General features: G+C 42.0%; 2 protein-coding genes across 2 annotated transcripts in view; one reads left to right on the top strand and one right to left on the bottom strand.

Annotated features, from left to right (window-relative positions):
* Nucleotides 1-21,520, bottom strand: part of afap1l2 (actin filament associated protein 1-like 2) — a 33,166-nt gene extending 11,646 nt beyond the window's left edge. Inside the window, exons 1-4 of the mRNA XM_034559025.1 lie at nt 21,083-21,520; nt 9,694-9,810; nt 4,752-4,796; nt 3,159-3,250 (exon numbers count right to left, since the gene is read on the bottom strand). Of these exons, the coding sequence (XP_034414916.1) occupies nt 3,159-3,250; nt 4,752-4,796; nt 9,694-9,810; nt 21,083-21,098 (270 nt within the window). The 5' untranslated portion in view covers nt 21,099-21,520. The remainder of the gene's footprint in view (nt 1-3,158; nt 3,251-4,751; nt 4,797-9,693; nt 9,811-21,082) is intronic.
* Nucleotides 610-2,869, top strand: LOC117748898 (kelch repeat and BTB domain-containing protein 13). The gene has a single exon (XM_034559027.1). It carries the CDS (start codon nt 666-668, stop codon nt 2,181-2,183), a length of 1,518 nt encoding a protein of 505 aa, XP_034414918.1. The 5' UTR covers nt 610-665; the 3' UTR covers nt 2,184-2,869.
* Nucleotides 21,521-27,413: the final 5,893 nt, after the last annotated feature.

Raw genomic sequence — 27,413 nt, 5'->3', positions numbered from 1 at the left:
CACACACACACACACACACACACACACACACACACACACACACACACACACACACACACAGTGCATAAGAGAGCTTGCTGGGAGCTGAAAACAGAGGAGAAGGAAGTGATCAAAATAATCTGCTTTGGAAAGTCAGATTCAGGAGAACTCTCTGGGCCTTTGCTGTCTCTCCACCACCTGTATCATAGTATCTGTTTAATTGTAAATAAGAGGAAAACTATTCCCATTATTTTCAACACTTCAACCTCCTCTAAACCTCCAGATTTTGTCCGGATGTTTATGATCCAAAAATATATGACGACAAAACAGTTAATAAACAGGATTTAAAGGGGCAGTGCTGGCACATAACGTATTCCTAAATAATTAGGCAAATACTCATGTTCGCCAATTATATTGCGGTTATGATAATCACCAGTTGCCGGCAGCCACATGACCACTCAGTCTGCATGTCAACAGTTTTCCTTCCCCTGCCTGACGCTTGCAAGTGGCACAGCTGCTATCTATAGTACAACTCTATTTTCAGACTGTGCAGACAGGACGCAATGGAAGCCTCACAAACCTTTATATAGCCTCCAAAAAAACGGCTACACTACCTCGAGTCGCATGCTGCATTGTCACTTGAGAGCCTGTTTTAAGAAGAGAGCCGACCCGGGTTTCAAGAGATCATGGAAGTGCCCGAAGGCCTCGTCGTCAACCAGGATATTAATGCAGAGAATGCGAGCCTTGATCTGGAGGACGGAGAGCACCAGGCGGGCTGGGTGAGAGTGAGGGTGGAGGAGAGCTGGTTCACTGTGCAGCGGGCTTTGCTGGCAAGGTACAGCAACTACTTCTGTGCCCTCTTTCACTCTGGGATGACAGAAAGCCACCAGGACGAACTCTACCTGAAGGGAGGAGTGCGAGCGCGGGGTTTCCTCATCGCCCTCGCTGTCTGCAGGGGGGAGGCCCCGTCCATCAGCGACCCGGATGAGCTTGTAGAAGCTGTGGAGTGTGCTGCATTCCTGCAGGTTGCGTGTTTGGTGCGGCATCTTTGTGACATCATCGACTCGGACAACTGCCTCTTGCTATACCACGCAGCCTCCATCTTTGGGGTGCATGCACTCTTTCACAATGCTGCCCTTTTCCTTTGTGATGCTTTTGATGATTTGAAGGAAGCAGCTGAGAGTACGATTCCTGAAGACCTTCTTCAATATTCTCAATCGTTGTCTCCTGCTACTTACATTGCTATAGGCACACACTCTCCTTCAATGGAACTGCTACAGGACTCCTTTCGGGTCATTTGCTACCTTGATGACAAAGAGGGAGACTGGAAGCATCTGACACACCTCCCAACTCTGTGTAGCACCTCCATGGCTGGAGTTGCAGTGCTTGACAATCGATTGTACATTGTAGGGGGAGTTTATGGTTACGGTAAGGACACAGTGGACAGCAGCTTTTGCTACAACCCTGACTCAGGCGTTTGGACTACTCTTCCAGGTCCTCAGCAACTACGACATGACTTCACCCTGCTGGGACACGAGGGCCGACTCTACGCCATTGGGGGCGAATTCCAAAAACGGACAATTTCCACAGCAGAGAGTTACAACATTGAGAAAGGAGAGTGGACATGTATACAACGTGCGCCAAGACCTGTAGCATCTGCTGCGTGCGCCGTTGCAAGACGGCGGATGTTTGTTTGCTTCTGGAAACCCCCAGACACCACAGATATCTATGAATACATACCAGTAAAAGATGAGTGGAAACTTGCGACCACCATGATCAAAACTCAAAGCTATGGTCACTGTATGGTCGCCCACAGAGACAATTTATATGTCATGCGCAACGGGCCTTCGGACGACTTCCTGCGCTGTCTAATGGACTGCTACAACATCACGACAGGCCAGTGGACAGCCATGCCGGGAGACTACATTAACAGCAAGGGGGCGCTGTTCTCTGCAATGGTAAAGGGGGACTCCGTGTTCACAGTCAAACACATGCTAACTCTTGAATACACCATCACTGGGGATAGATGGAAGCCCCGCAGGCAGATGAAGGGGTTTCCAAAGAGTGGATCGCTGTGGACGTGTTTACTCAGGCTTCCCAAGACAGGACCAGTTATACCACAGCTGGTTGCAGAAGGGAAGGAGGAAGAAACGCCTTTGCCAGACAAATCTGAGGGATTATTGGAAGCTCTAATGGAAATGTGATATTACTGCTAAAAAACAATGTTTTGTGTTTTGAGGAAGGAGAATGGAATTACATACAACACCCACAAGACCATGTTTGTTTGCTTCTGGAGCAGATGCCACAGATATCTGTGAATACATCGCAGTGAAAGACGGTTACGGTTTCTAAGCTAGAATACAAGTCTATGAATAACAACAAATAACACTGATACTAAACGATTCTGATTGCATAGTGACTCAAATGTTCTTCGTTTCAATGCATTCACTTTCACATGCGCTTACAGACACGCGCACACGTGCTGACCCTATGCATTTGTTCTGATTAGCAACAGCTGCTACTTATATTAGGGGAGGCCACAGTGCGTGTGTGTGTGTGTGTGTGTGTGTGTGTGGGTGTGTGTGCAAAGTTCAAAGGCTCTGACGGGATGTCCTAAACCTCTCATTCTCTATGTTTTTCCTGAAGTCACACTGGGCCAATTCAGGAGCCACCGGCCTCCCAGTCGACATAAAAAACACAGCACAGCTCTCTCACACACTCTTGGATACTAACTTCCTCAGGTTTGCTGGCCCATGACTGATTAAATACCTGTTTCTGTGGGAGAATACATTTCACATAGCCTTGAGCTTGTGACTCTGAGGGTTGTGGGAAATGTTTTTGGCTTGTTTGACCACAGACTGCATTTGTTTGAGTATATTAAAAAACAATGAAATTCTCTGGCAACATGTGATATCAATTCCCTTTGTTTGTAATACTCACGATGCTTAGTGAAAGTAATGTTCTTACTGTAACAAAAGACCAGAATACTGTCAATGACATTCAAAGTGGATACCATTGAACATCACAATTTCCACTGAACTTTCCCATGTACTTTGTTGAGTTAAGTAGTCTGACTGGGGTCAATTATTCTATTACCATTCCCACCACAGGATAACAAAAATCAAATCATTTCACATATTAAATCACAAATGAGGCAAAAAAAACTGGAGGTCACTTACTACTCTGGGGGGCGGGAGGTCGGGGAGGCTCTTCTGTGGAACGGGGACATATTTTGCTGCTTTTCCATTGACCAGGGCATCTGATTTGTCATCTGGGTCAACAAAGTACAGAGAGGGACCTCAGCGAATAACAGAAAGATTACATTTATATTAGCTAAACAATTAAATTCTGTCCATTTTTTATTCAACACTATTTCCAAATATCCAGATTATCATTTCTGTCTAAGCCTAACCCTCGAGGGGAGAACCCATCATTGTTAAGTTACAGTAACCGCATAACCCCCAAACAATTGTATGTTCTCAACAGTCCGACGGTGCAACACAGACACCACAGTACAAGATTGAGAAGAGGCTTTGCATAAGATCTTTAAGAATTATGGTTCTCATTGGATTTGCCCTTAACAATGACCAGCGTGTAATGTACTTGTGGTTCCCAACCTTTATCACAGTCCCAGGGGCAATGGCAAACACCTTATCAGATAATATACACATAACATGTTAATAATCATTGAGCTTTAGTGGTGCTGTTTAGCATATTGTGTTCGCTTTGGAGAAAGTCAGGCTAGTAGTTTTCCCCTGCTGACAGTCTGTCTGCTAAACTAAGCTAACGTTATGCTGAGCTGGCTTAGACTGGGGCTCTGACCCTCAGGGTGGGATGATGAGTATAGCTCTGCCAATACTATCGTCTCGGCCAGTGTGTAACGTCACTTCCTCTCCTCATACCTTTTTACCTTATTTCTACTTGAATATTGATTTGTGGACAGCGTTAGATAGCAAAAACAGAAAAGGTTTAGAACTGTTGAGTTTGTGGCTTCGTTACATCCAGTGATGTCTTTTTTTGATGAACCAACATTTTACTGTGATGTCTTTATCTTGCACTTCAACTGCAAGAGACAGTTCCGGTTTATCTCAGGATCAATGAGTAAGAAGCCGCCACATAGCTATCTCGGCCCCCACTTTCCATCAGTCTCTGGGACGAAAACTTGTGGCTTTGCTAGCGTCGCTGCTGAAAATATGTGTGTTAAGTCTAGTGCTCACTGAAACCACATTCTTCAACACTGTCCAACCAAAACAGGTCAGTCTCAGATGGCGAGGAGCTACGCAGAAACAGACAGGAAATGGGGAAAGGAGGGGAACTGAGGGGGGTTGCTGCTTGTGGTAGCTTGTTCTCATATCTGCTATTCACTTGAATCACGTTAAATTAAGGAGTATAAGATGCGACGACATAACAAGTATACACTGGTGTTTGAGCGACTTGGACAACCTCAAGATGTACAAAAAAGTACAGTGCATAATATTTCTAATGAGGATGTGACTGATTAGGAAATATGGCTGTGACCATATAAAAAAATGTAATAACTGTCTTCTATCATCACAATGATATATGCTATATAGCAGGCGTCAGTGTCTTGGGTAAAGTATTAGACAAATTGTAATTTTGACCTGCTGGTTTCACAAGTTGCACCATGCAACGTGTCTGCACCATTTATATCTGTATCACACCTTACAGGTGTGAGACATTTTGAAATTCACACCTTTGCCACCGGCTTCCAGTCTTTTTGAAACTCACACCTTTGCAGCCTTTGTCCTTACCAGTAACAATGACTTTGTTCATGTAGATGTACTCTTCATCAGCACCTGTACAGAGACAGAAGAGGGTGGTTAACAACCACAGGCACTAACATTGTGTTATTCTGAATAAAACCATTTGAATACAGCTCGACAAAACACCATGAAGTGATACATGCCTGTTTTGCATTTGTAGTAAACAGTTACAGTATTCAATTAAATGTTCTGCATTTGATTATAACAATAAAAGGAGGAAGGCGGATATGTACAAAATTAATGGAACTTTCCAAAGTAATTTGACTGAAACTGATGCTATAAATATGATAAGTTGTACTACACTTCAGTAGAATGAAGACCTCTTCATATACTGTACACAAGTAATTTAACATATGTATGTAAACATGAGAAGAGCATGCCTTTTTCTTGTAGCTCCGATGGGAAAATCTGACTCCACCTTAGTGCCAAACACACTTTCATCATGTTTGTCAAACGTCCAGGATAAAAAGGGGGAACTTGACCCAAACAAGTGGCCTATTGTGTGGACAGATGGGCCTATTATTGACACCCACTCTCACCGTGGCTGGCATTCATCGGACATTAGTCAGAAAAGTCCCTGCCTGCACAGATAAGGCACTGTGTCACTTTTTTCTTTGAAGATCGTACAACTAAATATATACGATAGAGCTCCTGAACTTGGTCCATCTGCTAGGGCATTATCACCAAAAGTATGGTTGGGCTTTAGTGGGAAATCATACTTCCACAACAGTTTCTTTTTCAGTGTTTAGTTACATAGGCATGCAGAAAGCCAGAAAGAGTATTTGATTAAAGTGAAAATAAGAAAATATTCTAATTGAATCTGGTTTCCTGTGAGGACAATAAAAGAACAGTGATTCGGAAGTGCTTCACACGATGAGAGGAGTTAAACATTGCTGGACAATTGATCAGGGCTGTCACCCGACTTCTCCTCGCACTTAAACGTAAATATTTACGAGTCAGTGTGAGCAATGGTATCATTTAGGCAATAAGCGGAGATGATGAAACCTCATGTCATACACCAATACTGAAGTCCGCTGAGTGAGAAAAGCACTGTGTTTCGTTTGACGTCGGTCTTCATATGGTGGAGTAATTACAAGCTGGCGAAACCGTCGCCATGACATTGCCACATAAACAGTTTGAATGAATGACTTTTCTCAGACAATAAACTCTGCGGCCCCAGCTGGTTACTGTACCCTGTTATGGGAATTTGTTCCGGAGCTGCAGCTCAGTTTTGAGGAAGGTTGTTTCATTGAATTACATATTTTAGCTGACTAAGATTATACCCTGGGAGAAAATCAAACAAAACTCTAACCTTGGGTGATACTCTAGAGAAGCTTTCTCCTTTGAAATAGATATCGCGAGGTGAAACCAAACAACAGCAGATTGAAGCGATGTTTTGCCTGTACAGTGAAAACAGATTTTCGGGGAACGGAGTTGAAATGCTATTTATAAGCTGCTGCTCAAAGGAAGTGTGCGTCCCCGGAGGATAAATGCAGCTTCGGAAAAATGATACAGCTTGGAGCCAGGAGAGGAAGTACGGAGAGACGAGTCCAGGACCTGAACATGGAAAAGCTTGACTGCTGTTGTGTGTGTCGGTGTGTGAGAGACAGAGAAAGACAGGGAGGGAGTAGCAAAGCTCAGGCTGGCTTTTCCAATCCAAAAGTGACTGAATGTAAAATAATTGTGTCAAAAGTTCCCAGTATACTGTTTTGAAGATTAGCATAAAGCAACGTTTTTTACAGTCTCATGTTTTCATAGCTTAAGTATCACACAACTATATAACAGGTGTCAGTGTGCTTACTAACTCTGCTTCCTCCCCGGAGTCTTTGTGACTTCACGTCTCGTAGGGTCCATTGGACCTGGCTGTGTCTGATGCCTCCTGCCTGGTGAGCCGGCCTCCCGCGTTGGCCCGGCTGATCGCCCCACCCCCCCTCCTCTCTACCTCCTTCTGTTTCATGGATTGTGGAGGTCCATTCATACATTGTCATATTCATTGAATGTGTTTATGTAACTCTGTAATGCTGTTCATTCTGTACACATGACATATATTGCGTCTGTCCATCCGGGGAGAGGGATCCTCCTCTGTTGCGCTCCTGAAGGTTTCTTCCCTTTTTTCCCTGTGAAAGGTTATTTTTGGGGAGTTTTACCTTATCCGATGTGAGGTCCTGGGACAGGGATGTCGTATGTGTACAGATTGTAAAGCCCTCTTAAGCAAATTTGTAATTTGTGATATTGGGCTATACAAAATAAACTGAATTGAATTGAATTGAAAACAAAGCTAATATGGACCCACCACCCGCAGGGAGAATTATCGGGGTCGGGTGCTATGTAGTCAAACTGAAGAAGGAGGCCTTTCGGGCCTGGCTGGCCCAGGGGTCTCCTGAAGCAGCTGACGGGTACCGGCGGGCCAGAAGGGCTACAGCTGCGATGGTCGCGGAGGCTAAAACTCGGGCATGGGAGGAGTTCGGGGAGGCCATGGACTTTCGGTTGGCCTCAAGGAAGTTCTAGCAAACCATCCGACGGCTCAGGAAGGGAAAGCAGGGTCTACCCCAGGCTGTTCTCAGCAGGGGGGGGGGGGGGGGGACTGCTGACCCGGACTGGGGACATCGTCGGGCGGTGGAAAGAGCACTTTGAGGAACTCCTAAACCCGGCCAACATGTCCCCCGGAGAGGGGGCAGCGCCGGAAGACTTTGGGGTGGTTTCACCGATATCCCTGGCAGAGGTCGCTAAGGTAGTCAAAAAACTCCTTGGTGGCAAGGCGCCAGGGGTGGATGAGATCCGCCCTGAGATGCTGAAAGCGCTGGACATTGTTGGGCTGTCTTGGTTGACACGCCGAGTGCACCTCCAAATCTGAGGCCATGGTGCTCTGCCGGAAACCGGCGGATTGCTCCCTCCAGGTGGGGGCAAACTGCCTACCCCAAGCGAAGGAGTTCAAGTATCTCGGGGTCTTGTTCACGAGTGAGGGTAAGGTGGAGCGGGAGATCGACAGGCGGATCGGTGCGGCTGTAGCAGTAAAACAGGCACTGTACCGGTCCGTCTTGGTGAAGAGGGAGCTGAGCCGGAAGGCAAAGCTCTCCATTTACTGGTCGGTCTACGTTCCAACCCTCACCTATGGTCTCGAACTCTGCGTCGTGACCGAAAGAACGAGATCTCGGATACAAGCGGCCGAAATGAGCTTCCTCCGTAGGGTGGCCCGGGCTCAGCCTTAGAGATAGGGTAAGGAGCTCGGACATCAGGGGGGAGCTTGGAGTCGAGTCGCTGCTCCTTTGTGTCGAAAGGAGTCAGCTGAGGTGGTTCGGGCATCTAGTCAGGATGCCTCCTGGACGCCTCCCATTAGATGTTTTCCAGGCCAACTGGTAGGAGGCCCCGGGGAAGACCGAGGACACGCTGGAGGGATTATATCTCCTGGCTGGCCTTGGAACGCCTCGGGATCCCCCAGAATGAGCTGGAAAGTGTTGCGGGTGAGAGGGAAGCCTGGGTCGGCCTGCTGAACCTGCTGCCACCGTGACCCAACCCCGGATAAGCGGGTGATAATGGATGGATGGATGGACAAAGCTAAGATTTCTGTCACATTTCTGTCATTTATTATTTCCAATTAATCACACACCTGATGCTTGGCTGAGGCTCAGTGTAGCACTGGTTCACATTGTAAATACCGTAAATCACAGCAGCAGTCATCACATTTTCACGTTGAAGGTCAGATCCAGTGAGCAAGAACAACACACTTGTCTTTCACTGTTTGACAGGATACGTTAACGGGCCATGCATCATTTTATGATGAAGCAATAGGCACTTTGATTATATCTGGCTTGTACGGTCAAAAGTGAAATATCCACAAACTAAAAAATGTCAATCCGATTATTTTGAAGGAAAAAAAAAAGGAAACAAATATTTAATCAGCCACCAAAATGAGTTAAAAGACCCCAAATGTATTTGTTAAGAGAAGCATGCAAGAGTATAATTATGACATGGTGGTTACTGAGAGTTTAAAATAATACCAGACTGGTTTGCTTTATAGCCGACAATCTAAGCTCATTGAATTGTGGGAAAAGCAGGGCTTGACCACATGTTACATAAAGTACTTTGCATGAGGGCAGACTGACTGCTCGTCAAAATCTTTTGAATGGTCCATGTTTAAATATTTGTGGTTAGACCTTAACCAATGTAACTGTCATGTCCTCACACATACCACACCATTAAGAAATATGAATCAGGAACACTGAGGAAATGTTTCAGACTACTTATTGATTGTTCAGCAATGGCCAAGCTCTCATTGGAAATAGCTTCCATCTTGATATACCAACAGGCTATGGTTGACCATCTCAATGTACCTGCCTCTATTAATGAAATAGGACCATCTCATATATCTTGGAGAAAAGTCACAGATCATTTCAAAATTGTGTGATATTTGCAATACAGTTATTTTGCTTTTTATTTATTTATTGTTTATTACATATATTCTCTTTCATGCTTTTAAATATATCAAACCACTCATTTCTAAACCCGGAAGAGACCTTTTCTTTCATTTAAAATATTCAACAATTATTAAGGTGTGTTTCTAACCTTTCACTTTCTACTGGTCTTGAGTTTTAGTAAAAAATCTTATGCCAAATTTACCCCAAAATATCCACCAAAATCAGTTCCTCTGTACATTTAATGTAAGAACTCTAGTCGTGCAGTTCGAGAATTGTATTTGCTTATATATCTACAGCGCAAGTTTCAATATTTGTTGATAAATTTATGAAACTTGATGATCTACGACTATGCCCTTCTCATAGTCTGATGTGGCAAATACTATCTGCTGTGCTCTGGTTGATTCAGAAAAGTTTACAAAACTAAGGCAGTGAGTCCATAAGTCTAAATCCTTTTTTCATGCAAATAAGTGCTCTACTGTACGTAGTGTATACCCACTACAGTATTTTCTTCATACCATAGGACTGGAGGAGATCCGAGAGCAAGACCTTCTGGATGGTGGCGTTCCCACTCAGGGTCTCTTTGTCCAGAAGGAGCAGGAAGCGGTGGAGCTCCATCAGGAGCTGGTCCAGCACTGGAAGCACAGACAGACAACACAGTCTCAGTCTCAGTATCGTATAGCAAAATAAAATCACTCAATGCTAAATGGTGTTACACATTTCTTGGCGCGATAGTATTTAGGAGTATTGCAAAAACAGAACTGTGAGGCAGTTCCCATCAGCAATTTTATAGTATATAATAATAAAGCCTGTGAAGTTTCCAGGCAGAATAATATACTTTAACTCACGGAGAACAGGGAGTTGAACTCAATGACTTGTCTCTTAACACTGAATACAGCTGCAGGCTTGTTAACTATTCCATTGTCACTGCTGGGCCTGTGCGCCTCAAGCTATGCCAACATTTAACATGGGAGAGACTCCTCGGAGGTTTTTTAGCTGGCAACGAGGCGATAACCATTCAGACTTTATGTCATTCAGTCATTACTCTCATCCAGATGCTGTTGTCAGTCACACGTCTGTTTGAGGTTGTTTTGGTAGTTGCATGGGTTTAGTGAAAGGTCAAGTCCAAGGAGGGAGGAGTCTGGGCCTGGAGTCGGCGGGGCCTCTGTGTCTGGGTGCAGCCCACACACATCCTTCAGGGGTCATCGCTGAGCTCACAGCCCTCTCCACCGTGTGGGGAGCTCTTTGTGCTTCCCCTCGCTGTCTCTTGGCCTCATGAATAGACCCCTTGCCACAGTGGGCCTCAGTGTGAGCAGAAGCGGGATAAAGAAGGGAGACTTTATTAAAGGATGAGATGGGGCTAATATCAGAGGGGATGTCATACTGTTCTTAGATACCGGAATGTCAAAAGTTTCCTTCAATCAGTGGTGGAGGAGAGGGGGCTACTGTTTTACTGACTGATTTGCCTCAATATTTATAAATCCCACAATTTGTCAAATTCACTTTTTGAACTTACTTTAAAACCAAGTCGAAACTCAAGCATAACACATGTAACTACGAATAGGAATTAAAAAAAAAAAAACACTGAAAGCAACTATTTGTGAGATGAGCAGATCGATACCACTCTCATGTTTGTGCATTGTTGACATTTGGAGCTTGTGAGGAGGCGAATAGCTTTAGTTTAATATAAAGACTGGATATATTCAAATTAAAACAATTAAAAAGGAGTGTTTCACTTTTAATGTCCCGAGAGAAATGTTGCTTCCGTCAGCCTAAACTCTGATCCAGCAGCATCCAGGATGCTAAATGATATATCTTGCTATGGCGAAGGCAAGCACACGTTGCTCTGTACAGTTATTCTGGACATCACATTAACACACACATACTAATAAAGTAAATGAATCACTCAACATATAAATTGCAAGGCAGGACATGAGTCGTTGTATTAATGTCAACCAAACAGTTGAAACTAAAACTGAAATTAAACAAAAGTTCAAACTAAAAACAAACAAGAATATCAGAGACAAAACTGCCAATATATCAAAAACATCAGACTCTAACCATGAACTTGACTCCATATAATTTAAACCATCATAATCACAAATATCACAACTATTATAAAGAGAGTAAACTGCTCCTTTGAACTCTTTTAAAACAAGCCAGCGACTCTATTTTAGAGGCTCCTTCCGGCTGAAAGCGATCACTAACCGGGCCTTTGCTGGGAAGTACATTCATGCCCTATCCCCTCCTTCTTACTCTCCCACACATCAAAGGACCAAAGCAGGGTACATTTCTGCAAAATAGAGTGTCAGAACCCCGTACCGCTTTGCCCCTCGGAGATGACGAGAGGCTTTCCCAAAGCTACAGCAAGCTGGGCCGATTTTAATGAGTCCTGCTCAAGCTGAGTCAACGTCTGCTGAGAGGCCCCGCGTTAACAGGGCCTGCACCATGGAAAACATTACTGGTTGACACACACACACACACACACACACACATATGGGCATGTAAAGTAATTAAAATGATATGTTACTATAATGGCTTTTCATTACATTTCCAGAAGTTGTTTAGCTGCTGATGTCTGGCCGCACAGTATGAATCTAAACATTTTTCCAGCTTCTCCTCATTGTGTGTTTGCAGAGATTGACTCTGATGGCCTTTTGGATTGGAGGACCCTGGGAAACAGAGTCAGCTGACAGGACAGGGAGGTCCGCAGCAGGCAGTCTCTGTGGGCTCGGGGCTGGCCGGACGCCCACTGAACATCCAGTGAGGGACCGCAGCATAAACCATTCACTTCTGTAGAATGGCCAAAAGGAATCTGAGCCACCGTCAGCCAGCCAAAGCGCCACGGTGTTTTCATTTGAAGAAATGTATGTCTGTGATGCAGTTAAACCAAGTAAAAAGGCAGGTAAGAATGTAATAAAGAGAACACTTAACAGCACATGAAGTTTGTGTCAATAATCAGTTCATTTGAGAATTTACAACATCAAACATTCGGGAATTTTGCTTCCTGAGATTGTACTTCCTGGTTTGCTACAAGAAAGGTTTTTGTTTGATTTCTCTCACGCAAAGATATCTACTCATATTGTGTTTGATGTAGTGCTCTGATAAGTTGGCATGCGTAATGCCTGATTAGGAAGACAGAAGTAGGAAACTAAAAAGGAACTAGACTAATATTGGACTTTTGCTGTTATTTTTATGTAAAACAATGATGTTTTAGTGGAATCCACCACGACATTACAAAAGGTCAAAAAGACGAGTTTAAAGATTACACATCACAAATATTTCCTGCAATATTAGTTATAATCTACTGAAGCCGTTCATCAGCGTCGGTCTCCATCCGTTCACCTTGTCTGACCCTGACTGTGGTCAACAGAACAAAAGGATCAATCTTTCAATTAGGCGGAAATCTTTTTTGAAAATAACAAACATAATGTATTTGCATGCATATCTATCCGTGCTTTTATCTGTGCATCCGGACTACTAAGTGAAGGTCTCACTAAAGAAACACAACTTACTCAACAAGCCCCACATTTGGTCACCAAATGAACCAGATGGGAAATAAACTGCATTGAAGAGGTCTGATTCAAAAATAATTTCTCAAGAAAGGCTTTTCTTTCAAAGAAGAGGGGGATGGAACTTATGGCTGTACCACCATTCTCCTTGTTAAAATTAAACATGTCTTGTGAAACAAGCGGGTCTTGTCAGGATCCTGGCAGCATGTCTCATTCTGAGGGGCTTCATGTCCTGCATCAACACTGACATCTTAGTGCAAGCCTTCATTTTATTAAACTAACGAGGCCGGCATGGCCTGTCATTTCAATCCGACTGCTTCCAAGTTAAATGGGGTTGCTGATATACTTCCAGTACTCGGGAAAACATGCTGGGCGAATATATTCTGATGACAATCCTATTAGCTTTCCCTCACAACAGTAGCTACATGGCACTTGTGACCTAAAAAGAGTCAGGTGTTTTACTTCAGTTGAGCTTTGAACTTGTGACATCACGGTGAGAATTCATCAGTAGCATGTTCACAAAACCCATAAATTGTCATCTAAATCCTTGTAGAATAAGTTCTAAAGGCAAAAACAAATCTCTGTGACTAGTGTTAGATCTTTTTTTTCTCATTTCCAAAATCAAACTCACTCAATTTCCATGTTTCCTCTCATCTTTACATCATCTTCCTCCATCCGTCTTACTTTCAAAACAACTCCAGCATATGAATTCATGCCCTAGGAAATATCCGGTGTTTCACTGATGCAATATTTGTGTTGTTTACAAGCATGTTTATGCATTTCATCAATGATAAAACAACTGTTTCTCACAGTTTATTAATGTTTGTCTTATAGATAATGCGGCGAATGCTATGTGATATGAGGGCACACTATTTAAGGATTATATTATTAATCTAAAAATATTTTTTTTCCAATACGTTTGGGTTATTCACCTAATTAAAATACAGTTATTTTGATCTAGTGTCAGATATAAAAAGCTCAAGTTTGACCACAAAGCCGTTACATATTTACTGCTAGTTCAACTAACAATGTGCATAAGATGTTTAAAAACTGCAAAAGGATAGATATATTATTGAGAATTAGTAATAAATAGTGACATTGAAGTGAGTAGAGTAGATTATAACGGGTGGTGAACATATTGAAGTTCAGGTAAATAAATAATCCAACAGTGATATAAAGCAAATGAAGACAATGATGGCTTGATTTCCTATCCATGTGCAATAAGTAACGCATACGAGTTGGTAAACTGTACTTATTAAGGACATTCAATAAAATGTTGAGTTAAATAAATGTTCTGAAAAATACACAAACATTGCTTGTGAATAAGAAAATACCCACTCCATGTTCAAAGACACCAATGATTGGCAGATGCAGAAGACCAAAGTTACATCCAGTGACACCCAGCACTGAGGGTGGAGAGAAGGAGAGTTGCAACCAGTGGACATTAAAACGTTTACACGCCAACAGATTCAAGCTGTTTCTGCTTCAGCAGACAGGAAAGAAACCGACTGAAGCAAAGCAGATGTATTTCTTATCATTTGACTCTCACACACCAAACTTCCAAGGAAAAACTCTCAGAATGACATTGACCTTTGGGTCAGTTTCCATGCAACGCAACAGAGAGAAGGAGCCACATGTGATTGGTTTGTTCCAGCCCGGCCTGGCTCTGGTGAGTGTGGCAGCTAATTGGCTGATGGCGAGGCCCAAAAAGAAGATAAAACACTGATTTGACTGGTGTGTGTTCACTATTGACAGACGCTGGTCTGTCTCCATGCAACACGCTGGGTTCAGATGTGAGGCAGTGACATATGTGGACATGGCTGGATTAATCCAAGCTGTGTTTGGTTGTTATTGCCGTAGAAACCTGAATAAAAAAAAGCGGAGTGTCAACTTGATGATCTCACATCAGCACTGAAGGAACTTTGGAAATAAAGAAATGGACAAAGTGACAAAAGAGAGGAGGGGAAAGTGAGAGAATATATTATAACATTAAACTTTACAGGTAAAGGCACATACGTCAGCATTGCCCTGAGTTTTCTTATACAAGTTTTGAATAGTTTGAGAGTGCAACTAAAGAAATCTGACCTAAGCTAATATTGTTATCAGCATACACTTAAATCATATTTTATTGTCATATTACATTATTACATATATATGAAATTTGTCCTCTGCATTTAACCCATCCTTAATTATTAAGGAGCAGTGGGCTGCTGTGAAAGCGCCCAGGGAGCAACTGGGGGTTCAGTGTCTTGCTCAAGGACACTTCGACATGCAACTAATGGGGGGAGCGGGGATCGAACCGGGTACCTTCTGGTTATGGGACAACCACCTCATCCCCATGAGCTACAGTCGCTACACGAAAATGAATGACAAAGACTTTGCCCCCATGAAAAGCAAAGACCAGAAAGATGTTAAAATTCTGTGCAATCTCAATCTCTTTGTGAAGAAAGTGTGGCATTTTATTTCACTTCAGGTTATCATCTTAACAGAGTCACAATGCCAGATAATATCTTAATCTAATTTCTCTCTCAAAGACCAATCCAAAGGAGAAAGTACAAAGTATAAAATATATGAAGATATGAAGATTTTTCTTATATTTGCAATCGTATATTACATGTAGCCTATTTAGCCTATTATAGACATCAGGAAAAGTGTGAAATGTTTCTCACACTTACTGCGCTTATGGTATGCGGCAACACAACAGATTCTGCAGAGTGATGGACAACCTGAGCACATACAGCAGTCATTCATTAACAACTGGGAGGCCAAACAGGCTCATTATCACTGAATTACATTACATTACATCATGTCATTTAGCTGACACTTTTATCCAAAGCGACTTACAATAAGTGCATAAAACCGTGAGTCCAAACTCAGAACAACAAGAATCAAGCAAGTACAATTTCTTCAATAAAGTTAAACTACAAACTGAATCAATGATGGGTCATTTTCCTCCATTAAACACATCATGGAAACAACTTTGGCATGAATGGAATGTTGAAGTGGTTCAACAATAAAAATATGTGTCAGTCTTGTTGTCACTTGAGGTCAGAAAGGAGGTCATATACTTGTGACAGGAAGTGTTTTTACACTGTGGGAAAAAATGTGATGTGGGAGGAGCTTGAAGTTGTCCACCGATTTTGTCATGGCCAAAGAGTGTGTGGAATCCACTGGTTTTAACGGCGCAGCAGCTCGTTGCACTATTCAACACAACTTCCACCAGAGAAGAGGAAGTGAAATCAGTTGCTGTACGTTTGGTGAAATTGAAACCGTCAGTCTCATAATGAACTATTTGGTGCATCCTGTGTCTACTGTTATTTATTCATTTGTTTGGGGCTTTTTTTGGCTGATGTAAAAATATGGTCAGGGCATGCAACCACGGCTCAAATTAATTATGAACCAGATTTTATCAACGTGATGAGAAGTTCCTACGTCGTATGAGGAAAAAGTTAAAAAGGAGTGGCGAAGGCTCAAAACACTGAGAGTAAGAAAGACCAGAGCGAGGATGTGGACCCCAAATGTTAAAACCAAAGCACTTAGATCCATCCTAAGAAGCCAAGCCACTGATGGAAGTGTTAACTTTTATCAAAGGTACAATCAAGCTGTAACCTAAAAAATCATAGTTGCACTCTCTTTCTCAAATTCCCCCTCTTTCATCTTCCCTCTGTCCCAACTATTGGATCTCGGCATTATTCATCTCATGCTTTATCTTTCCCATCACCTTTTTCTTTCTTCCAGTCTTTCTTTAGATCTGTGCTGTCTTGGTGATATTGAGGCTTACAGCTCAGTCCTTGGAGAAATCAGGCACTTTTTATAGCAGACACATCCTAATGGGCTCTAAAAATCCAAGTAAATCGTTCTCTTTTTTTTAGGAAGGGGCCCTGGTGTAGTTGAGCAACTTCCTCTTGATTAGGATGCAGCGCATGCTACTGTAGTCTTTACAGATGAAGGCTTGAGCTGAAGGTTCAACATTCTGGCTGAGGACATGAAATGTGTGTGTGTGTGTGTGTGTGTGTTTGTGTGTGTGTGTTTGTGAGTGTGTGTGTGTGTGTGTGTGTGTGTGTGTGTTAGAGAAAAGTCAAAGATTTGGGAAGTGAGAAAAGGAACAGAAATTAAATAAAGTTTGGAGGACAAGAATCTGGCATTTATAATGATTTATACTGGCAAACACATTTCTTTAACACGATTTAAAAAAGATTATGACTAATTTATTAAGCCTGTTGCTGGCTCAGTTTAATGACAAATGTTAACAATGTAAGCAATCATTAGATTACAGATTACTGTATTGGAATGTTAACATGGCTGTGGGACAAAAGCCAATACCTGTTCGTAAATTATGTTAAATGGTAGCATAATTGGAAAGTGAACGTTTGAAATATAACTCAACAATGGATCAGATGACTATGTGGAGCGTGGGGACCAGTTTGCTGAGCGAGGAGGAGCTGGGAGCCAGGAAAATAAGATATTTCATCATCCAAAACAAGTTATTATCCAAACTGCATTACTGATCTGTGCAGTACAGCATGCAGAAAATGCAACGCATGTTAGCAATCTACTTTGCCGGGAAAATATAATATCGTGACTCCACACTAGTTGTTCCAAAACACACACCTCTATAACTCTGTCTCTCTCCTGTAGGTATTTATCATTGCAGAGATGAAAACTCTGTCAGCTCCAGGTCATGGTGCAGAAGAGGCTCAGTGTGGTTCCACCTCCTCCTCTTAATGCAGCTCACTGCCTACATCCCTCCTTCAATCTTCCTCGCTCTGTATTTGTTCCCTGGCTCCACAGGACCCCAGTCAAAGACATTGTCCTCTAGATATTCTGAGGTGTGTGGGGTGTATATGGATGTATATACCATGCAGATTCACACGTAAGGAAAAGTGAATCTTTACAAGGCTCCACGGTCTTGGCTTGATGAGAAAGAAAGCGACAGACGAGAAGCAGCTGCTGACAAATAAAAACTAACTAGCAATGCCACCTCAGAGTCACCCACATAAAAGCTTCTCTGCTTGGTTATTATCCCACCGATAAGTGGCCAGGAGTGCTGCAGGGAGAGCAACAACTAGTGAGCGTGCATGTGTGTGTGATTACAAGAGAACCGTTTCCTTCAAAAGAGTACCTGGTGAGAGAAATAAACACACACACACACACAATACAGGTCTTATCCAGAGCTCCTGTATCCAATAAACAAAGCCATGTTTGATGTGTTATAAAGAACAGGAGCGAGACCCAGAGGCAAAAAGGGCCAAAACTCACATGGAGCGTTGCACTGCCACAGATCAGGAAGACCGTCTTTCTTTTCATCATTTTTATAGCCCCAGCTTCCTGAATTACCCACACCCCACTCACTCCCCGTTGGCAAGTACAGCCCATGACACACACACATACACACACACACACACACACACACACACACCCGGAGACCCCATGCCAGCGCTGATGGCCTTCATCTCAGTCTGCCTCTGCTGAGCTCATGGGAGGTCAAACCCACTGACTCTGTCACATTGCCATGCTACACTGAAAAGCACCTCTAACTTTTCATCTGATATTATACAAACTGCAAAATGTATATTGACTGAGAGTCATTTTGATTGATATGTTCCTGCCGTTCACAGACTGCAGGCGATCAAAACACCAGAAACTACTGCCAGTGCTGTAACACGTTAATAAAAATGAACAGAACTTTTCAGGGTTAGGGTTAGGACACTACATCAAACAATACTTTGGACACAAACATGTTATGGCTAAAAACCCTAACTATATAAATGGTGCTGCAGTAGGTTAAACGCTGTATTTTTACAATGATTTATTAATGCTACAGTGGCTGTGTATAATCCAATCCAAATCTTCCTGCCAAGACAAATCAACAGGCCCACACATTCAGTTTTTGAGTAGCTTTAAAAAAGTCCATCAATAAATCTGCCAGTCTGCCTCCATTTGTCTTGCATTGTATTTTGGCAGCGATCATAGAATCAGATTATTGTTGGAGAAGACGGCTGACGCTGGAGGCGAGAAAAGGAGCCATCATCACAGACCGGCAGCACAGTGGATTCAACATAGAAATGCTTTACTGGTGGGATCCATGACAGCACGCAGAGCAAAACAAGCAAGAGCACGAGGAGCAAGGCACGGATTGACAAGGAGCTCCAGATAATAAATACTGGAGAGGGTCTTGTAAAACAAAACAAAAAAAGTTCATTCCGTTCATCGGAATATTTAGGGAAATTACACTTTCATTTATTTCTATATATATATATATATGTACTTGTATAGTATTTCAACTATTGTTCTGAATGTAGTTAAATGAACCAATGAGCCATAAATTGCATACAGAAATGCTCCATTCATCTGTTTGCTGAGCTACTGAAGTACGTCCTCTCCTGCATCACTGATTGTTAAACATGACAGACCAAAGCACTTTCAAATCAAACTCAGCTCCAGGTGTCTTCACTAATCTGATCCTCATCTCTGGCAGAAGGTGTGAGAATCAGCGACGTGAGCTGCTGAAAGTCGTTCCTCTCGAATGAAACCTGCATGAGTCAGGTTTGAGTAAAATGGAGCATATCCAGAATACTAAACAATGCCTTGCCTTGTCATTGACAACCAGCTGACTTTTCCCAGGTTTCCCTTCACTGTACCTCCTCCACCGGCTGCCTGTGGCGGTTCGGATCTAATTCAGTGTCCCGGTGCTGTTGCATACAGCTGCCAAACAGGTCCACTCCAGTCCTTATTCCAGCCACACACACACACACACACTGGCTCCTTCTCTGCACTTAACTACCAGCTTTAGGACCATCGCCCTGCATCACTCCACCTGCCCTCAGCTCTCTCTTTCTCGTATGCATTACATCCTCTTTACGCCGATCTCCCCTCTACATGCCTTTGGTTTATATCTGGAGACCCCCGTCTTCAACTAATAGAAGTGATTTAAAAAGTGGAACCATTTTCTAGGTATTCAAAGCCTATAATACGTTGATCAGAAACTAATTAATGCTGCAATGCTGACCTTTGAAAACTCCTTTAAACTACTGCATGCTGTATTGGCTATCCATTCCAACAAATTAGTTTCAACAATCAAAAGATCCACATTTTGTCAAAAATCAACTTATGCTGAGATATTGAGCATGATTGAGGCTGCAACTTCTGATTATCGATTCATCGTATTTTCTCAGTCGTCTAATGGTTTAATGAATAAAATGACAGTAATTAGCGGAACATCCCCATCACAATTCCCAAGACGCAAATATATTTAATTTACTGGGAATATTTGCTTGAAAATGACTCAAACGTGCAGATTAATTTCTTGTCGATCATCTCATCAATGAATCTATTTATTATTTCAGCTCTCTGCTGTGATGGATAGATGAATGAACACACTGCAACAATGGCTATTTACTCTCGGACAGTGTGGGAGTAAACAGACTGGCCTGTCCAGTCAGCTGGAGAACAGGAATGCAGCAGCAAGAATTTTAAATTGTGGTGATCCCATTCCAGTTAGACTAATCGCTCATTGTTTTCAGTCCAAGTCCACCCAGTTGCCTCACCCGGACCAGTGACGGTGTGGGGGATTCGTACTGTGTTCATGCTGGTCCTCATGGCATGTTGCTGAGCTCCAAAGATGACTAACCTTCCCCTCTATCTAGCCTTTGAAGTGCACTGCATGGCAAATCATTCTACTGACCACATTCACACTCTTTGTTTATGCTAATCAGGAAGTATTAAACGGCCTTGCTCATCCCTCGTGGACAAATAACCGCAGGAATTCGAGGAATGCCGTGAGAACAATGTTGCTGCTATTGGAATTCATCAGTGGCCACAGTGTAAACTATTTTATAGAGCCCACTTGGATGGCGAGGCGGTTATGGGATAAGCCATGCACACATGTTTATATTGTTGGTGACACAGGATGCATTCAAAACTCTGGGCACTCATTATTGCCCAAGGGCAGCTTACTAGTTTGACATGCCAGTCTATAGGCTACCTATACATTATGATATAGTTTTAATAATCAGTATTAGAGACAGGTGACCAGGCAATATCCAAGCCAAAGTGTGAAAACAACATTGACCAATCACAACTAAAATGAACTGATCAGGAGATACAAATAACTTTTAATGTTCATGGTGTCAAAAACTTTACCAACAAAAAAAGCCATTGCCTTTCTATTCGGATCTTGCAACATACAAAAAAGACTCGAATGCATTTATAATCTAATACAATGTCTAATAGTGGTCTATATTTTAAAATGTTTATATCAAACACTGTTGTAAAACTAGTTGTAAAGCATTCATGTCCATAAAGATGTTTTGTCAGCGATGACATGGAGACGGTGGAGAAGTCAGCAGCTCATGTTATTGACACGAAGTTAAAACACACAGAATCCTGCTCTCACCTTTGTGCTTCTCCATTCCCTCGCTGTTTCACCTCGCTTTCCTCCTCTCATATAATCAAACAATCCCCAATAAAGTTTGCTCCCCAGTTGAATCTGAGTGATGGGTGACGGCGAAAGAGTTGCGAAATGCAACCCGACGCTCCGCTTCCCAACGCAGCGCGCTGACTGGCCGGCCGGGTGGAGGTTTACACGCAGCAACAGGGCTCTGCTCCTCTTCTTCATCTGGGGGGGTTTTAACGCACCTCCTCCAGCATCCGCAGCTCCGCCGGGCTCTTGAAATGTGGCGGTGCCTTCAGGTGTCAGTCAGACGCGCACACGCACACGCGCCCACGCGGTGAGAGGTCGAGTGTCACGCTTAACACGGAGGAGGGTGGTCGCATCTTCCGAGTTCACGTTTGGTTTGTTTACGAGTTTGAGTTGCGAGACCTTTGACGACCGCAGATGTGTGCGTGTGCGTGTGTGTGTGTGTGTGTGCGTGTGTGTGCGTGTGACTCTTGACTGCCATGTAGGCACGTTTTTTTACGCAAATGAGCGTGTCGATGTTATTGTACACTGTATTTTAAAAATGGTAGGCTAAACTCTATTTTAAAAAGTAAAATAAAGTAAAATAAAAAAGTAAAATAAATATTTTAACAGAAAAGTGTTAACAGTTAACTGTGCTCAAAGAACCGCGGGATGACCGCGACGTGGTGGAGATATGGGAGGAATGTTGTGCACGTGCACCACAACATGATGTGCACGAGTGTTTCATATTAAGCCTCTAGCTTAAGGTCAGAGAAGCTCTTAGTAAAAGGTTAGTTATTGTCAGCAGTCCCAAGATAAGATAGAAACCTGGGCAGGTGGTAGTCCTGCTGCTAGTGAATGATTCACTCTCCATATGGCTAACGAACTGCAGATTGTCGCCCCATCATGTGACCGCTGTTGGGTTTAAGCTGAGGCATGACACTCACAGGGGACATTATGACTCTGAGACGCATGACAGTCCAAATGTCCCCATGTAGTCCCCTTGTGAAGACATTGTGTGTTGATCACAACATGTCTGAGTAAAGTAACATTAGTCACGAAAGAGGGTTCAGCTCTCCAAAAACACATTCACCTATCCTGTTGGGGTGACGCGGGGACTGGGTTCCAAGAAGGCAGCAGCCATCGGGGTCAGACGAGGTCAAGATCTAAACTCAACATAGACACAACAGAGGCTGAGGACACACCCAAGGACAATGCGACAACGCTTTCCATTGAACATTTGCACGACATTGCGACCTTTATAATCTCCGAAGTTTGATGATGAATTATCATAAATAGTTTATTCATCAGAGTTGAAGTATCCTTCTTTGTACAGACATTTTAACTTTAAAACATAGATAATATATTGAGTCTCTACTGTAGGCTATTTTTCTGTAAAGCACACACATGCAGGCAACCAATAAGATTTACTTTCCCATGACTAGTTCCTCTGAAGCAAATTAATTATTCGAAGATGAAAGAGTGTCTTGTTCAAATCCAGTGCACAGATTTTCACAGCTTTGATTTACAATGTTTGTATCTTTGTTTGTCCTTTGCTGTTTCTTTCACACATAGAGATGCAAACTAATTTATGAGCCATGATGGCAATATTTCTCCAGTGCATGAATATACAACAAGAAGCAATATCCTCTGGACATTTTCTCAAGTGAAAATAGAACATAATGATTACAATTTAATATGATTAGTGTGTTGGCGTCGATGTCATGAACTCAGTCCATGAGAAAAGAGTCTTCAATGGGACCTTTGTGTAAAGCTATTAGCAGACCAGGTTTATCTCCATGTGCAGACTGTATTTTCTAAAAATATCATTATAAACTGTTTATCTTAAAACCTGACAAAACATTGTAATGAGATATAACACTATATACTGTATGTAGCCTTAATTACCATTTTGCTTCCAGTGTTTAGGCCTAATAATAATACTAAGTGCTTCAAAACAGAAAGACTGACATTTACTGCTGTAATTCAGAACCAGAGACAAAAGATGTATAAGACTGGAGGACAAACGGAGACCCTTCACTAATTATTGTTCAACCCTCAATTCATTAAGAGTTTAATTAATCAGAATATTCAATTCAACAGCAAATTTGAGACCCAACAAAGCCGATGAAGTGAGCTCACTCTGGGTTCTTTGTGAAGGTCTCAAAGGTGCATTTTGAATAAGTCCTTATACCTTTACTGTGTTTTCAGCCTACATAATCTAAATCAATGCACATGTCAGTGAGGATTAATGTTCTTTTAAAATACTATAGGTTAAGCTGGTAAGAGCAAAAACAGACGGATAGCACAGATTTTGTTGAATGTATTCAGTGTAAGTGTTTTCAGCGAGTTGTAAAACCCCACAGGGACTGTTTTAAGGATCTTAAGCTGCCTCAAGATTTTTAAGTTTTGAAGGCTGATAAAGGCACATGTATTCAATACAGTGGGAAAATGTATGCTTTCTTTTGTCTGTGTGTCAACTTCCTGGCTCAATATTTTGCGTTTAATTGTTTTGCACATACAAAAGACAATTAGCACTTTTCCCCTACAATGACGCTAAGTTCCCTGAAGCTTCTATCAGTCTGAAGCTGTGTGCAGACTTCACGGGTCCGTTAAAAGTCATCGGGTTTTGTACGTGTACCCCTGGGGGTACGTGGAAGGCACTCTAGGGGGTACGTGAGATTTAAAAAAAGTCTATTTAAAATTAGCATCCATTCAAAAATCCTTGAAAAATAGTTATAGAATAAATATGGAATATAATATAAGTGTAAGTTAATACACTTAATGTTATATATTCTATATTAAATCAGACGCTGATGACAATGCTGTGTATTACATATTCTTTTCCACTAAAAATGATTTTGGCTGGTTACTTGGCTGAAAAAGGATTTCACAAGGGGTACAGCACTGAAAAAAGGTTGAGAACCGCTGCTTTATGGTATAGCCTTGAGCGAATGGTGACAGTGTGAATGTAAGTCAGGCGTGATGGCTCAGCATGAACTGAATGCAAGGGTGGTCTGTCTTTGTCTGCCTGTCCACAGCAAAAGAGGTGTCTTCTTAATCCAGCAGGGGATTTCCTATTGTGCAGCAGACCTTTGTGAGCCCCTGGCTGTACAAGGTGATTTCAGGTCTTGAACGTTCAGATTTGGATGATTTCGGGGCATCGTGCTTGTCCATGTGTGTGAGGTATTTATGTGTAGGTGTGGAACAAGGTGTGCTAAACGTTTCTTAGTGGGTCAGACACACTTGAACTTTGCAGGATTACATCAAAGGTGCAACGGTGGAGTGCAGCTTCTCTCCTCTTTTCTGCTGGAGCACAAAGAGCATTCCTCAGCTGTGAATCAGAGGACAAAGGTCCCTAACTCAACTCCAAATTAGCAATGGACCCTCTGTGATTCAGGGGCTTTTCACATGTTTGCACACATATACGCAAACACACAATGCACAACCAATCCCCTGAGAAGAGACCCCCACCATTTATTTAGGTATTTCCATCTAATCTAGTCTAAACCTCTTACTGTTACGTCTGGGAATTTCCAAAGAAAGTTGAATCCACTGACTCTGCTGTACCTCCCTGTTGATTTAGGAACGTTTAGACCGAGAATGCAGAGGGCACTGGCTTCAGACACACTACACCTTGGAAAGATCGCTCGTCTTTCTCTGCACCAAAGAGGTGCGTGCACCTGACTAAACGTCAAGAGGCTCTCCCGTGGCTTAACTAGGAGACTGTTAAGTCACAGCAGAGATGATATTGTTTTGAGTTCTTGTGTGCTCAAGTTCACGGTAACTTCTGTGGAAAATAAACAGTGGTTCTTCAGATTTCAAAGTGTGTGCAAATGACTCATGTGAGAGCTGAGAAAATGTTGAGGCGATAGCTTTTGTGATGGCTTTAATCTTGCCTTTTAGAGGTCTGGTCAAGATTTTAGATGCTTCCCAAACAACCTATTGCCTTACTTCTTTGTCACTAACTGTGTTAAAGTTATGTTGTCTTCAACATTAGAGTCTACATCAAACAGGATATGTGCAGCAACGTCATAACGTATAATCAAAGACAACCGTCTCTATTATGTCAAATCACAGCATCACGGGTTGAATTTTGTAAAGTCTTCAGATGACTATTTTTGGAGCTGAATATAACCAGATGAATCCAGCTGTGACACAAAAAGTCTGTAACCCAGTAGAATCACAGTGCGTGACATGACAACATGTGACAACGTGTGTCATAATGCCCTAGCAGTTGTTCCATTATTTATATCACTGTGTCTGCAATGCAGAGCCAGGATTTATTTCTGAATTGTCTTTAGTTTATGGAGAAACTGCTGAGCTGAGCCATTTTTATGGATAAAAATGATTTACGTAAATCCATTTTTATGGTGAACTGTCCCTTTAAAGTTGTATTTCTTTCCTCCCCTCCTCTTTTTCAAATGTCCTATTGAATATTGATATAAAATGGATATTCTTGACAAGATTTGGTGTCATGGTGGAATATTAATTTGATATAACTTTTTCTGGGGAAAAAAAACCCATAGTAATAAGCCATTTGCTAAGAAAACCTTTTGTTGTGTCACAGAAAAGAAAACAGGTAAATAATTACATCAATGATGGCTGAATTCCAAATATCTGCTTCAGTGCATGCTGGTTCGCTGTCACCCTGGGGGCCTTTTGAATAGAACCATCGGTAACATTACCAGACATGCCTTCTGAAACCTAAACAGTGAGAACAGAAACATCAGTTAATTCTGCTCTATTCCACCAGCTCTGAACCAAAAGAGTCTCTGTGGTGAAGTCTGAACCCCACTGAATTACATTTGTTCATGCCTGTAGTTGCTGTGCAACATTGACACCTAGAGGTGTATATGTAGAAGTGTGGACAGCGACAGATAAATGAAAAACAAATGTGGAATTCTTGCATACTTGAAAGTTAACTTTTCTGTTATTTAAAGACATTATCTATTATATGAAAATAAATAAGAAGAATTAAGCCCCTTTCATGTCCAACACTATGGCGGGATCCATCTGCCAATGAATCACATGTGTATGATAAACACAAACAGAGGCTCATCCCCGATATCTCTGAGCCCTGCTGTTCACATAACGAAATACTCCACCAAAGCCCAGATCTGTCCGACTCTTCAGCTTGGCAGCAGGCGCCACTCTGACAGGCCTCATCTCAAAGAAAGATAAGTGGTGTCTCAGAGCGACGCACTGCATCTGATGTTAGAGTACAGTGACAATAGAGCCTCCTCAAACACCTGAATGATGAGAGACTTTATTAAAAGGCGCCTGTCCCTCCTTGACATTGTCACAGAATTTTTTTACATTTACATGTAAGTCACGTAAACGTCCATTGTAGAGGCAGAAGTTTAGCCTCTTTGCTTTGGTTAAGTTCAGCAGGGAAATTATAGTTGTGAAAATGACCTATTAGGAAGGGCAACTTTCATTAGTATTATTATTCGCATACAACTTTTACCGTCCTTACTGGGTAGTGTTCAGTGATGTGCTTTGATGTGATTTTAACTAACACATAACTTATTTCACTAAATAGCATAACTTGACCTGTGTGATATTTATTTGAACTGCATGCTTTTGACCCGCACTCAGTGTCTTAAATAGCAGAGCCCATGAATTGCATATTTACATATAGGCTATTTGCAATGCATTGTTAAACATGTTGAATGTTTGCAATTAACCACTTTCATATATTGTTAATAGACTGTAAATGTTAACCAAAGAAACAAAGAAACACTTTTTCATGTTTTATTTATTTGCTGAATTTGTCTGAAATTCAACAAATGATATATAGCCTAATAGTAACAATGGAAATGAATGCGCAATTACAATTATTGACTAGCCTACTTGTACCTGAGTAAGATTTCATGATATACATGACATAAGAAACAAGAAAACATTATTTTATTTATTTATTTAACCTTTATTTAGCCAGGCGAAACAGATTAAGAACAAATTCTTATTTACAACTGTGGCCTGACAAGAGGTGAAACCTCTTGAACAAGAGGCGAAACCTCTTGAAATTTACGCAGAGTATGAAGTCATTCTGGAACATGTAACCAAATGACTTCCCTAAGTTAGTACTGCTGTACTTTATTGAGAAGTGCTTTCTGCTTGTGAGCTATTTAACATTTCAAGGTCAAATGACAAGGACACAATGTCGCCAAATAGTGGTACGCTGTCAATAGCCTATGAGCCTACGTTTGGAAACCTTTGACTTGAAGAACTTAAGACACATCCAGCTTTTAAATGCCGCATAGATTGTGTTTGTTGGCTTTTTTTGGTGGCACTGTACCTTTAAATACAACCCGTATCTAGT

Source organism: Cyclopterus lumpus, chromosome 19 (genome assembly GCF_009769545.1).
Source record: "Cyclopterus lumpus isolate fCycLum1 chromosome 19, fCycLum1.pri, whole genome shotgun sequence".
Classification (NCBI taxonomy): domain Eukaryota; kingdom Metazoa; phylum Chordata; class Actinopteri; order Perciformes; family Cyclopteridae; genus Cyclopterus; species Cyclopterus lumpus.
This window is presented reverse-complemented; position numbering and strand designations above follow the sequence as displayed.